The sequence below is a fragment of the Ranitomeya variabilis genome, chromosome 4 (assembly GCF_051348905.1).
Source record: "Ranitomeya variabilis isolate aRanVar5 chromosome 4, aRanVar5.hap1, whole genome shotgun sequence".
Taxonomy (NCBI): Eukaryota; Metazoa; Chordata; class Amphibia; order Anura; family Dendrobatidae; genus Ranitomeya; species Ranitomeya variabilis.
Window position 1 is genome coordinate 500,395,824 of NC_135235.1, and position 14,054 is coordinate 500,409,877.

At 43.3% G+C, this 14,054-nt stretch overlaps 1 protein-coding gene across 4 annotated transcripts in view; it reads left to right on the top strand.

Annotated features, from left to right (window-relative positions):
* Nucleotides 1-239: 239 nt before the first annotated feature.
* Nucleotides 240-14,054, top strand: part of PSME3 (proteasome activator subunit 3) — a 41,443-nt gene continuing 27,628 nt past the window's right edge. Inside the window, exons 1-5 of one of the 4 annotated variants that reach the window (XM_077252016.1) lie at nt 249-498; nt 4,725-4,757; nt 4,995-5,057; nt 6,652-6,756; nt 7,667-7,715. In XM_077252016.1, the coding sequence (XP_077108131.1) occupies nt 457-498; nt 4,725-4,757; nt 4,995-5,057; nt 6,652-6,756; nt 7,667-7,715 (292 nt within the window). In that variant the 5' untranslated portion in view covers nt 249-456. Of the gene's footprint in view, nt 499-688; nt 818-4,724; nt 4,758-4,994; nt 5,058-6,651; nt 6,757-7,666; nt 7,716-14,054 lie in introns of those variants that run through there. The other 3 variants (XM_077252017.1, XM_077252018.1, XM_077252019.1) reach the window with 3 other exon arrangements.

Below are 14,054 nucleotides of genomic sequence, written 5' to 3' on the forward strand. Positions count from 1 at the left end.
GACGATTATATAGATAGATGATCTGTAGTGCCCCCCATGATTACAAACACATTGTTATTAACCCCTAGGAATCTGGATTTCATCTCGTACAATTTACTATGCTGATGTAAAAAAAAAAAGACACAAGAATGAACGTCATCCAAGCATTCCTAGGTCTCCATTATGTATGTGCCATCTCACTGGTCATGCTGGGGTTAATGGAGACAATGTAACCCAGCAGATAAACACATGGGGGAAATGTGATGGGTGACAGGTCTACAGGCGCATGCTGCCCAGGCATCCGGTCCTTCTTTCTCATTGGCTGTACTAAGCAAAGGTCGGCTGTTGATTGGATGATTCCTGTCCCACCCACTCTCCCGTCACGGTTGCTGACGGCGCGCAAAGTGTTACGTCACTTCCGGAGCCGTGTTGCACGAGCCGGGTTGTAAGTGAGGGCAGATCTGTAGCGGACCCATCATGTCCTCCCTGCTGAAAGTGGATCAGGAGCTGAAGAAGAAGGTGAGAGATGGCGGCGGCAGTAGTGATGGCGATAGTGACGGGGAAAGGGGAGGTGAGGCGTGCTGTACCGGACCGTGGGCTCCTAGGCCGGCGGTTGCAGCTGTGTGGCCAGGTGTCTTTGTGGTGACACAGGAGGCGTCAGTGCGGCCAGCGGAGGGATCTCTGTGCTGTGCGGCCAGCGGAGGGATCTCTGTGCTGTGCGGCCAGCTGTGGCGTGACAGGAGCCGGCCTGCTGCTCCACGTGGACGGCGGTGTGGAGACTCGGCAGTCACGTGGTCCCATGTGCGCCCCCAGCCCGGGCCGTGGGGAGGCCCCTGAGGTTAGTGGGGGAGGGAGGCAGGTGAGGAGCAGCCACATCCTCATGTCCGCAGCCCCCATAAATGGCCACGGACTAGTTACTGAGGGTCTGCAGCTACATCAGTGTGTTCTGCTCTGGGGTCCTCGCTGTCCCCTCCTGCCTAATCTGTAGGTGCCCCCTCTGACTGTGTGCCTGGGCCAGCAGCTGTGGGACCTCATTCCTCCCGTTACCTGCTCGCTCGGGGCTGAGCCAGTCATCTTCTGTGGTTAGTGGACCTGCAGGCACTGCACCTGAGAAGGTCACATATTTCTGACCATTGTTGTCCACCTGATCAGGTGTTCTTAGCTTATTTAGTGATATTTTCTACATTGCCAGTCAGTGTCAGCATAGTATTGGGGTCAGTCCTAGTGATGAGTAATTGTCAGTGTGACTGATCAGGGTGGACACAGCGACCATCGGAGGCGATCCTGTCACCCCAGGGGGAAGTCTTCTGACTGCATTAGTCGGTCACAAAGAGACACTCCTAGATACAAAGTGGGCCCGCCGTTCTGGGCCTGTGTAGTGTATTAGCCCATACGGAGCGCTGCTCTGCAATGGTGGTTCCCAGTAATTGGCATGTTACTTGTCGTGCCCGATCCTATGCGCTATGTGAGAAGTCTGCCCTTTGGTGTTGGCGCCTGCTTGTATATTTGAGTCACTTTCTATAAAATAATCCTATTGGAGCTATGTGACTAGGAAGGCTGCGTGTACTCAGGCCGACCTGCGGCTATCGAACAACCGTCCATTGAAGCAGATGTGCAGTCATTGTCATTTGCTATCGTTAGTACTATCATTCTGTGTGCATGGGATATCCGTGTTCTCGTTAGCACAAGTCCTGTTTACACACGATGATGTGCTGCTGAGATTTTTAAGCAAGTTTTTTTAAATAATCCTACCCTTTAACTAATTCCGAGGGTGATTGGCATCTTGTCTAAACAGGCTGATAATTAGGAAATGCACCCTGTGGTTGGGGCGACTTTGTCCACTACAAAAGTTTGCTGGTTGTCGCTGCTACATCGCGGTGCAATACAAGTGTATGGGATCACATTGCCTCCCCAAGGGTCCTGCGACAAGCGGGGGACAGAATGTCAGTCGCCTTGTAGCCCGTCATCAGTTTTCTGTCCCACACCTTCATGGAGCAATAATCTTATCTCTCTGTACCATTTGTTTTGTGAGATCTGCAAATGACTCGGTGTAAGTATAGAATAGTGACTATATAAAGTGTCACTGGGCATTGTTTTCCTAGTCCTGTGTGTGATGGGCATGTTGGGCCATGCCTAAGCATGTTCCACCTCGTGCTGCAGCCTGTATACCATGTTTGCGGTACTACACAGACACACGATGTCCTGTTACACGGGATTATAGGGATTTCTTACAAATCTGCCAGTTCTAGTCATAAAGAGTAAGATATATGGTAGCTATGTATCTGCTTATAGCTGAAATATTTATCATTAGGTCAATGTTGTGGGATAAACATGATATTATTTGGGGGGATCTTTAATAAGACTAGGTAGCTTTAGAACATCAACATCACTTAAGACTATTGGTATTAGGAAATATGAGCTGATACTGAGCGAAATCTAGCTTGCTTTGCATAAAATTTACACATGGTCCCACAAGGTTAGGAAAGGTTTCGGACGCATATTCTTTTAAAAATATTGATATGCAAATGAGATGGAAAAATGATATGTAGATCTGAAGCTTCTGTCACTCCAGCTCTATTCCTCACTCAGTCCTGCCTCTATACTGTGTGAGTCTGGAAAAGGAGCCATTACTCAGCCAGGAAGAGGTGGTGCTGGGTGGGTAATAGAGCTGGAGTGACAGAGGCTTCAGATCTACAAAGCGTTGTTCAGCCTCATTTACACATCGATTCAAAAGCTGATTTCTCAGTAACGGAGGAACGTAAAGGTATTGCTACACTTTCATGTGATATAAATAGTTTGGGGGGTGAAATCCTGCCTAGTTTCCCTTTAATGAACCTTATATCTTAGATTGCTTGCTAGTCACATCTGAATCGGGCCCTTGGATGGAGATTTGGATTGCATGCGCCCAGCACGCATTTTGCTCTCAGCCCAACACTAATGTGAGGGTTAGGCTGTTGCCTTGTTTGATATGGAGCTGCCTGTTCCTTCCCCTGTCTCCTATCATTTTTATAGAAATGTGTATACAACTATAATGGACCTATTTTATTGTGTTTCCGTTAAACTGATGTATTTCAAATGGACCCTTTCATCATTTGTATGCTGCCAGGTCCGCAGACGCCATTAAATCCAGAAAGTCTCATTACCGAGAGCCATATTTAATTCTATAATGTGTACGTAAGAGAAAACAGCCTGGAAAATGAAGCAGCTACTAGGAGACACGTCCCTCTAGCTTCTCCCCACCTGACCAGCCTTGATTGACAGGTCTCTCCCACCCATAGGACCCTTCTCCCTGGGCCAGACTCCACAGAATAAAACATAGGCCGTTGTCTGGGCAAAATAATACTGATTACAGGGTTACTTTTTAAAGTCATTTTCTTGATTAACCTCTTCTACACTGCAGGTCTTGCTGTCAACACCTAAGTGCAAAGAGTTCCATTACTGTGCGCTCCCCTCCAAAAAAAATAGGACCCACACAGAAGGAAATATTTCCTGCTTATGTCGTGTAACTCGCTTGAAAAACCAATCCTAGAAATGTGAATAAGTGCTTGGGCACCAGTATAAAATGTTAGTGTTCACGGACTGCCCAGATATTGGTCTAATATACAGTGACCAATCTCTGCAGCGGCAATACTCTACCACACGTAATGTCTTGCGGTAGTAAAACATCTGTTCACGATGCCGATTAAAACCCCCTGCCACCATTTCGACTTCCCCTCATTATTTCAACACACAAGTGCAGAAATGGTTTCGGGAGGGACCCGAATGTCGCAAGGATACAGCACTCATTTCTGTACATACGTATATTAATGGGTTTGTCTACTAAGATATTGTTGGGCATCCAGCCCCTCCATCGTTTGGCTGTGTGCTGTGCCAGATGTGACCCAGGCCAGAGCAGCACGACAATAACAATCATTCGTTTTACTTTGTGATTCTCTGTTGTGATCGTTGGCAATCTCCCCTGAATGTGAACATTGGCGGGTGATAGAGCTCCAGTGTAAGGTGTGAGTAGTGCAGTGGTGGACATGTTCTTCACCGGACTTATTCGTCAGCTTCAGATAAATCCTTCTCAGAATCCTGGCACTGTGCTGTTCATTTCTTTACTGACTCCCTGTGTGCTGCTGCAGTCTGATCACGATGTTTGTGAAATGGCGCCGCCTTTCACATGCTTTCATGACATTGCATGCATTAATCATATAAAAGTCAGTTGTCCTATATACTTTGAAATTATGTTTGAGACTTCAGGGCTGCAGATCTGTCCTAGTTATGATCCGAACAAAGAAATGGTCGTCTAGTGAAGGCCGCCATACACCTTCACCAGCTATTGGCCGATCATCTGTTTTCTCGTCCCCTCGCTCCTGGTTGGCTGTACTCTGGCAGCTCCATAGACTGTGAATAGACCAATGGTTACACACAGACCCTCTATTTACACAAAAGTACGTTTTGGACCAATGTTGTGGTCAGTGGTGGGACCCTCAGTGAGAATAACTGATTTTCAGGATAGATGGTAAGTTTATAGCTTCTTTGTCATAACATATTGATACAGAATGGAAACTTGAATAACTTTAGTACAAAGCGAACAAGCTTCATCTACTGAAACAGGAATACACTTATCAATTAATGTCTTGTAATCGAATGAGAAAATTAGAGAACTCTTTGTAGTTTTTTCTTTTCTGTATGAGAACTTTTAGTTGATTATATTGCCATTGTTTCACTTTTCTTTGTTTTTGTTTTTTTGATGATCACAGGTCGATTGCTTTCGAGAGAGAATAACCAATGAGGTAATAGATTTATATTTCAATTATTTTATTCACTAATCTCGTGCCATCATATTCTGCAGCACTTTACAGACATTTCTATGGCTTTGTATCAATAGTTACCTTTCTAGATTGTTGGTTATACTAAAATTTTTCAGAAAGCTGCTAACAGTTGAGCTCTATCTAGATATCAGATTTGTGGTGCATTATTACATGGCATTTGATTTTGATGATTGTGCAATAATTACTTTACTACTTAAGGCCGAAGATCTGGTGGCAAGTTTTTTCCCAAAGAAGCTGCTGGAACTGGATGCGTTTCTTAAGGTAATCTAGTCCTGCAGAAGAACTGTCCTATAAAGGAACTTTACTGTTCGTTTTGGCTCCAGAAATGGCTGTGTATAAAAATAACAAACTATAAGGTCCAATTCATCAAAGCGTTTTCAACAGATTTCTGGCATAAAACACTTTGAAAAGTTGCCAAAGCTGCTCTAAAATGTTAGTGACTTACAGTTTTGACGTCATATGCGGGGGGCAGTGCTAATCTCTGCACCCTGGGTAATCCTCATGAAGCGCGCAGGGTAATCCTCATGAAGCGCGCAATGACAGTGCGCTCTTTTGCCGGCTCGTTACTTCTGATCAGTCGGTGCGAGAGAGCGCACTGTCACTGTGCAAATTGAACAGTGACAAGAATCTACTAAGCATACATCTGATTTGACAACACATACATGCTCAGGAGAAGGACTAGCCCAGACCCTGAAACAGAGGTCACTGATAGTGCTTTGTTTCAGAGAGAAGGCAGAGTCTGTGTCCGTGACCGTGCTGTCTGCCCCCTTATGACTGATTGGTTGAGTATCTCAGCACGCACTGGGGATTCTCAAACAATGCATCATGAAGAAAAGGAAGTAGTAAAAAGAAGTATAGTCAGGGAATGGCATGAACTTGTTAATTAAAGTATGGTAGAAAATGGGCATTTAGGATGAAAATTAATGTGATTCGGAGGCCCCAAGTACACTGACAAATGTATATTTGTGAAGATGGCCTCTGCTCCCCAGTCCGTGGGCTGCTGACACATGGAAAGAAAAAGTTTACATTTAGAATCTGGGATTGACTTTGCTTGGCCTCTTATGCCTGCAATACATTCTCTTTTAGCCAAGAGCCATCTCAATCCACTCCCTGTAACCATAACATTTATTGGCCAGGTTGGTATGTTAATAGGGAAAGCCATAAGCTGCTGCTAGACACATTAGGCAACACTTCTCTTCTGATAGAAGAAGGGATCACGATGAAATCCACATGGCTACTCATACAATAGATTGACATAAATGAGGATATACCCACATTGATGTGATGTGTGCCACAATCTTTAACTTGATTATGGCTAATCTTCTCACACTTTTGTTAATTTACAGTGCCGTGTTAAACCTCCTGCATTGTAGCAGGACCAGATCTGGTCCCTAGCTGTCAGATACAGCTGTGGACCTTGGCGAGAAAGCAGTTTATTACCCCTTCTGCCTTCTATATTGCTGGAACCAGATCAGTTTTGTGTTATGTGACACAGCAGAGTTCTGTTTTCTCCTATGACTGAGCATCTTATGGATTCATCAGTTGTAGTGGAAAATTGAAGCAGAAAAAATGAATCCTTTTCACCAATATTCATGTAACTCAAAAGATTGATAAAATATACTTTATTTTATATGTATCCTAAAATAGCGCTAAATACAGCATAAAATACAGCAACGTTGGTGGAAATAAAATAGGTATGGCTGCTAAAAAGCGCAGCGGCAAATAACAATTGGCTTGACATTAAGGCTCTTTCAGGCATGGTCATTATGGGGTTAAAATGATTAGTTATGCACTGGTTATGGAGCCTTGGTTATCATGCGTTTTATGCTCTTTTTTTTTTTTTTTTTTCTTTCAGGAACCTATGCTAAATGTTCAAGATCTATCAAAAATCCACTCTGAAATGAACTTGCCAGTTCCAGAACCCATCCTTCTGTCCAACAGTCATGATGGCATTGATGCTGTAAGCTCCTAGTTAGAAGACATGACACCTGTCTCATCTCCCTCTCACCCCTCCCCCCATATTGTACATATGACCAACATGTTCATAGAGTAAAATAGTCTAGAATTTTGCTGGAAAGAATTCCCTTAAACCTACTTTGGGTGATATACATTAGCATACCTGTTCTTCTCTCCCCTCCCCCACCAACTCAATGTGAAGAATCATTGGACATGGTGTACACCTCAAGAATGTTTAATTATACATTTAATCTCAGATTAACTGAGATGGTCACTGTTATTTCAACAACTATTATGTATCAGTCCTAGTAAATACAGGAATTATTGCAATATATCTTGGAACTGTGGTTCTCCCTGTATGTTATAAAAAAAAAAAAAAAAAAAAAAAATGGCTAAAATCTTTCAGACTGTCATCATACTGAGGGATCAGAATACATCTGAAATCTATGAAGAGGGGTTATGGTAGAATAAGGGCAGGGAGGTTGCATCTTTCCTGAAAGTGCATGCCCACCTACACAGCCCAGTAATGCTGTGCAAGGTCCTCTATGCTGCAGTTGTCTGTGTGCATCACAGACAGTGTGTGGAGTATTGGAACCCTTGAACAGGACTCTGCAGGCCCATCCTGAATGGATCAGAGGCGCTGATGCTGCCTCCGCTCCCTTCATAATGGGTCTGCAGAATCCCTAATGCTAGGGTTCTAGAGTCGTGTTCTTGGGATTGTTTTGGGTCCCAACATTTAGATACATTCCAAGTAAAAAGCACGTTATCTTGTTTGTAATTTTTGGGGGCTTTTTTTTTAAAAAAAATACCTCTTTAAGATAGTGATTAAAACTCTTAACTTTACTTTATCGGTTAAAATAATGGTGACTTCTGATGTAAATCAATAATAAAACCCCAATGACTTTACTTTTCAGCCAACTCTTAAGAAAAGAAAGATGGAAGATGGAGGTGAAAACTGTGCAGGTAGCTCCCCTTTTTTACACCACCACCCTCTTTTCTTTCTACTTTAGTTTCTCTGTATCTTCCCACTTCCTTGTTTGGTCCATATGCTAAGAGATAGATATCACCGGTCCTGCTAATTTTTGCATCTGAAGATGTGCAGTGGCATGTATAACTTTGGGCACCCCTGGGCAAAATTACTGTTAGGCCGGGGTTACACTTTCGAGTGTGATGCGATAAAAATTCATGCAGCCGCATGCTTCGGTCCTGAGTGCCGGCGGCAGTGCCGAGTATTGATGCGAGAGACTCGCATCACTCTTGCAAGTGTGACCCCGGCCTTATTGTGAACAGTTAAGCAAGATGAAAATTAAATGATCTTGAAAAGGCCTGAAGTTGAAGATAACACCTTTTTGTATTTTAGGGGGAAAAAAAACTTGTTTTACATTTTTAACATTTCAAAAAGGAAAGTGGGCCAATGCTAACTTTTTGGCACCCCAGGAGAAGGAGATTTGTGTGCGCAGATAACTTTGACCAAGGTTTCAGATATTAATTGGCCTGCTGGGGTTCTGGCTTGTTCACTATCATCGTTAGGAAAGGCAAGGTGATGTAAATTTCCCAGCTTAATAAAAAAAAGACTTGGCCTCCTCTAATCTTGTGCCAAACAAACAGCAGCTGTGGGTTCTTCCGAGCAGCTGCCTAGCTCTCTGAAAATGGTGGGAGGCCCACAAAGCAGGAGGAGGCTACAAGATTATAGGAAAGCATTTTCAATTTGCCATTTTCTCAGTTTGAAATGTAATTAAGAAATGGCAGTTAAGAAGAACAGTGGAGGTCAAGATAAGTACTGGAAGACAAAACAAAATTTCAGTGAGGGCTGCTCTTAAGATTGCTAGAGAGGCAAATCAGAGCCCCCTCTTGACTGCAAAAGACCTTCATAACGATGTAGCAGACTCTGTAGTTGTGGTACATTGTTTTACTTTTCAGAGACACCTGCACAAATATGACCTTCATGGAAGAGTCATAAGAAGAAAACCTCTCCTGCGTCGCCATTAAAATTCCGCATCAGAAGTGTACAAAAAGACATCTAAACAAGCCTGATGCTTTTTAGAAACGAGTCTTGTGGAACAATGAGGTTAAAATGGAACTCTTTGGTCACAATGATCAAAGTTGTGTTTGGAGGGGAAAAAAAGGCACAGAATTTCAGGAAAATAATATTTTGATAACCATTAAGCAAGGGAGTGAATCTATCATGCTTTGGGGTTTTGTTGCAGCTAGTGGCACAGGGAACATTTCACGGGTAGAGGGAAGAATGGATTCAATAAAATTTAATCAAATTCTTGATGCAAACGTAACATCTGTAAAAATAAAAAATAAAAATCTGAAGTTGAAAAGATGGCTTCTTTAAATGCATAATGATCCTAAACACACGTCAAAATCCACAATAGAATAGCTCAAAAGGCGCAAGGCTCAAAAGTGCACAAACTTTTACATGCCACTGTATGGTTGGTTTCAAATTTACATCTGTGCGCGCACCGTTTGATCCGCATGCGTCATTTGTACATATATTTAACATGGTGCACGCATGGACATGCGTTTGCATGCATTCTCATGCTTTTGCGTACACATGTCTTTTCACGGTGTGTGGCTTGGCGTGGTGTACGCAACATGTTGCATTTTTGGAGGCGTCAAAAATCCGTTACATATGCGCAGGCATGCACATGCAGATATGTTAAAAAAACACATTACTGTCTAGGGGAACGCATGCGTTCAATTCACTTGCGTACTTTGGACTGAGCATGTCCAGGAACTGATTGAGACACGCCCTCCTGGAAATATCAAACGCATGCGCATAATACGCAAACGCAGGAAAAACGCATGCACACACAGCATCTTTTTTGCCGTCATGCGTAAGCTGATGCGGATAAAAGCTGCGTAAACATGCATTTGCGTATGCAGATGATACGCTGCGCACATATACAGTGCCTACAAGTAGTATTCAACCCCCTGCAGATTTAGCAGGTTTACACATTTGGAATTAACTTGGCATTGTGACATTTGGACTGTAGATCAGCCTGGAAGTGTGAAATGCACTGCAGCAAAAAAGAATGTTATTTCTTTGTTTATTTTTATTTTTTAAATTGTGAAAAGTCTTTTCAGAGGGTCATTTATTATTCAACCCCTCAACCCACCAGAATTCTGTTTGGTTCCCCTAAAGTATTAAGAAGTAGTTCAGGCTCAAAGAACAATGAGCTTCACATGTTTGGATTAATTATCTCTTTTTCCAGCCTTTTCTGGCTATTTAAGACCCTCCCCAAACTTGTGAACAGCACTCATACATGGTCAACATGGGAAAGACAAAGGAGCATTCCAAGGCCATCAGAGACAAGATCGTGGAGGGTCACAAGGCTGGCAAGGGGTACAAAACCCTTTCCAAGGAGTTGGGCCTACCTGTCTCCACTGTTGGGAGCATCATCCGGACGTGGAAGGCTTATGGAACTACTGTTAGCCTTCCATGGCCTGGACAGCCTTTGAAAGTTTCCTCCCGTGCCGAGGCCAGGCTTGTCCAAAGAGTCAAGGCTAACCCAAGGACAACAAGGAAGGAGCTCCGGGAAGATCTCATGGCAGTGGGGACATTGGTTTCAGTCAATACCATAAGTAACGTACTCCACCGCAATGGTCTCCGTTCCAGACGAGCCCGTAAGGTACCTTTACTTTCAAAGCGTCATTTCAAGGCTCGTCTACAGTTTGCTCATGATCACTTGGAGGACTCTGAGACTGACTGGTTCAAGGTTCTCTGGTCTGATGAGACCAAGATCGAGATCTTTGGTGCCAACCACACACGTGACGTTTGGAGACTGGATGGCACTGCATACAACCCCAAGAATACCATCCCTACAGTCAAGCATGGTGGTGGCAGCATCATGCTGTGGGGCTGTTTCTCAGCCAAGGGGCCTGGCCATCTGGTCCGCATCCATGGGAAGATGGATAGCACGGCCTACCTGGAGATTTTGGCCAAGAACCTCCGCTCCTCCATCAAGGATCTTAAGATGGGTCGTCATTTCATCTTCCAACAAGACAACGACCCAAAGCACCCAGCCAAGAAAACCAAGGCCTGGTTCAAGAGGCAAAAAATCAAGGTGTTGCACTGGCCTAGTCAGTCTCCTGACCTTAACCCAATTGAAAACTTGTGGAAGGAGCTCAAGATTAAAGTCCACATGAGACACCCAAAGAACCTAGATAACTTGGAGAAGATCTGCATGGAGGAGTGGGCCAAGATAACTCCAGAGACCTGTGCCGGCCTGATCAGGTCTTATAAAAGACGATTATTAGCTGTAATTGCAAACAAAGGTTATTCCACAAAATATTAAACCTAGGGGTTGAAGAATAATTGACCCACACTTTTATGTTTAAAATTTATAAAAATTTAACTGAGCAACAAAACTTTTTGGTTTGTAAGATTTATGCATCTGTTAATTAATCCTGCTCTTGTTTGAAGTTTGAAGGCTCTAACTTATTTGCATCTTATTAAACCTGCTAAATCTGCAGGGGGTTGAATACTACTTTTAACTGTAGAAAGAAATGAAAAGCTAGCACACAATCAATGAAGTCCACGGTGCTAGTGAACGGGATATTGAGTCCCACACGTCATAAAATTCAAAAGATCACTGCACTCGTATGGTTTTCAAATGCATAATTCCAAAAGTTTATTCAATTTGTGTCAGAGGAAAAAGGTACTTGGCGAATTGACGTTTCGGCCAACCCGTAGCCTTGTTCACAAAATCGCCTGTTAGAACTGTATTGCATACAAAGAAAGGACCCTTTATGTTTGGTGACTCACCAAACATAAAGGGTCCTTTCTTTGTATGCAATACAGTTCTAACAGGCGATTTTGTGAACAAGGCTACGGGTTGGCCGAAACGTCAATTCGCCAAGTACCTTTTTCCTCTGACACAAATTGAATAAACTTTTGGAATTATGCATTTGAAAACCATACGAGTGCAGTGATCTTTTGAATACTACTTTTAGGCACTGTACACAAATGTGAACTTAGCCTATCTGCTGTGTGTCCTATTTGTGCCAGGTGTATGATACGAGGGGCGTTCATTAAAGATTTCCCCTGACCCACTTCCTGTGGACTGAGAGCAATTGGCACAGTTATTAGTCCTTCTCTACATAGGTGCCACCTAGGGACATGCACTTCTCCCATCTCTTTAAGCAACTGTACACACCTCGCTTGTAGAAGTCGACAGGTTGCTCCAAAAGCCACGATGTGACTTTGGAAATCAGAGTCTCATCATCTGGAAAATGCTTGCCCTCCAAAAATAACTTCATTGTTGGAGAGAGGTGGAAGTCCGATGGTGCGAGGTTGGGTGAATAAGGGGAATGCGGTAGAACTTCAATGCCACAGGACCATGCTTCCATTTGGGCAACATGTGAGTTGTGAACAGGTGCATTATCTTGCAGAAGGCGTACACCTTTCGTGAGCATGCCACGTCTTTTGGCTTTGATGGCCTCCTGCAACTTCCACAGCAGTGAATCATAGTATGCTCCAGTGATCTTGGTACCCTTTGCTAAGAAATCCATCAGTACTACTCCGTGCTGGTTCCAAAATACTGTGAGCATGACCTTGCCTGCCGAGGGTTGGGCACGTGCCGCCTTTGGAGGCCGTGAGTCATGATGCTTCCATTGCATCGACTGGACTTTAGTCTCAGGATCATAGTGATACACCCAGCTTTCATTCTGTGTGATCAGTCTGTTGAAAAACTCCTCCTGGTTTCCATGGCACATCGCAATATAGCCTGAGAGCATTCGACTCGTTCCTGCTTCTGGAAAGGTGTGAGCAGCTGGGGAACCGAGCGAGCTGATACCTTATGCATGTGAAGATGGTCTTGAATGATTTTTTTTTTTTCACAGACCTCACACTAATCTTGACATCTTGGACTAGGTGGCGAATGGTTACGTGACAATTTTCCAGAATGGCGACCTCCACTTGCTGGATGGTGTGTTCATCAATAGCAGTGTGGGGTCACCCTGGAATTGAAATTGTTTGCACATTTGAATTGACGATGCCAGTTCTTGACTACATCATATGATGGGGAAACATCACCATAAACCTTGTTCATCTCATCGAATGTCTCCTTTGGTGTGTGGCCTTTCAAGAACATGAACGTGATGACTGCTCTGTATTCCACTAGGTCCATTATCAAACCTTGCACCACTTCAGGACCTGTAAAATCAAGACAGTTTTCAGTTCTGTGTTGCAAATTGGCACCTAACCTATAGAGACTTATATCAATACACTTATATCATTATACATGTGCAGTTTCAGCGTCCTGTGATAAATAGAAGTGGGACAGGGGAAGTCTTTAACCCCTTCATGACCCAGCCTATTTTGGCCTTAATGACCTTGCCGTTTTTTGCAATTCTGACCAGTGTCCCTTTATGAGGTAATAACTCCGGAACGCTTCAACGGATCCTAGCGATTCTGAGATTGTTTTTTCGTGACATATTGGGCTTCATGTTAGTGGTAAATTTAGGTCGATAATTTCTGAGTTTATTTATGAAAAAAACGGAAATTTGGCGAAAATTTTGAAAATTTCGCAATTTTCACATTTTGAATTTTTATTCTGTTAAACCAGAGAGTTATGTGACACAAAATAGTTGATAAATAACATTTCCCACATGTCTACTTTACATCAGCACAATTTTGGAAACAATTTTTTTTTTTTTTGCTAGGAAGTTATAAGGGTTAAAATTTGACCAGTGATTTCTAATTTTTACAACACAATTTACAAAACCATTTTTTTTAGGGACCACCTCACATTTGAAGTCAGTTTGAGGGTTCTATATGGCTGAAAATACCCAAAAGTGACACCATTCTAAAAACTTCACCCCTCAAGGTACTCAAAACCACATTCAAGAAGTTTATTAACCCTTCAGGTGTTTCACAGCAGCAGAAGCAACATGGAAGTAAAAAATGAACATTTAACTTTTTAGTCACAAAAATGATCTTTTCGCAACAATTTTTTATTTTCCCAAGGGTAAAAGGAGAAACTGGACCATGGACGTTGTTGTCCAATTTGTCCTGAGTACGCTGATACCTCATATGTGGGGGTAAACCACTGTTTGGGCGCACGGCAGGGCTCGGAAGGGAAGGAGCGCCATTTGACTTTTTGAATGAAAAATTGGCTCCAATCTTTAGCGGACACCATGTCGCGTTTGGAGAGCCCCCGTGTGCCTAAACATTGGAGCTCCTCCACAAGTGACCCCATTTTGGAAACTAGACCCCCCCAAGGAACTCATCTAGAGGCATAGTGAGCACTTTAAACCCCCAGGTACTTCACAAATTGATCCGCAAAAATGAAA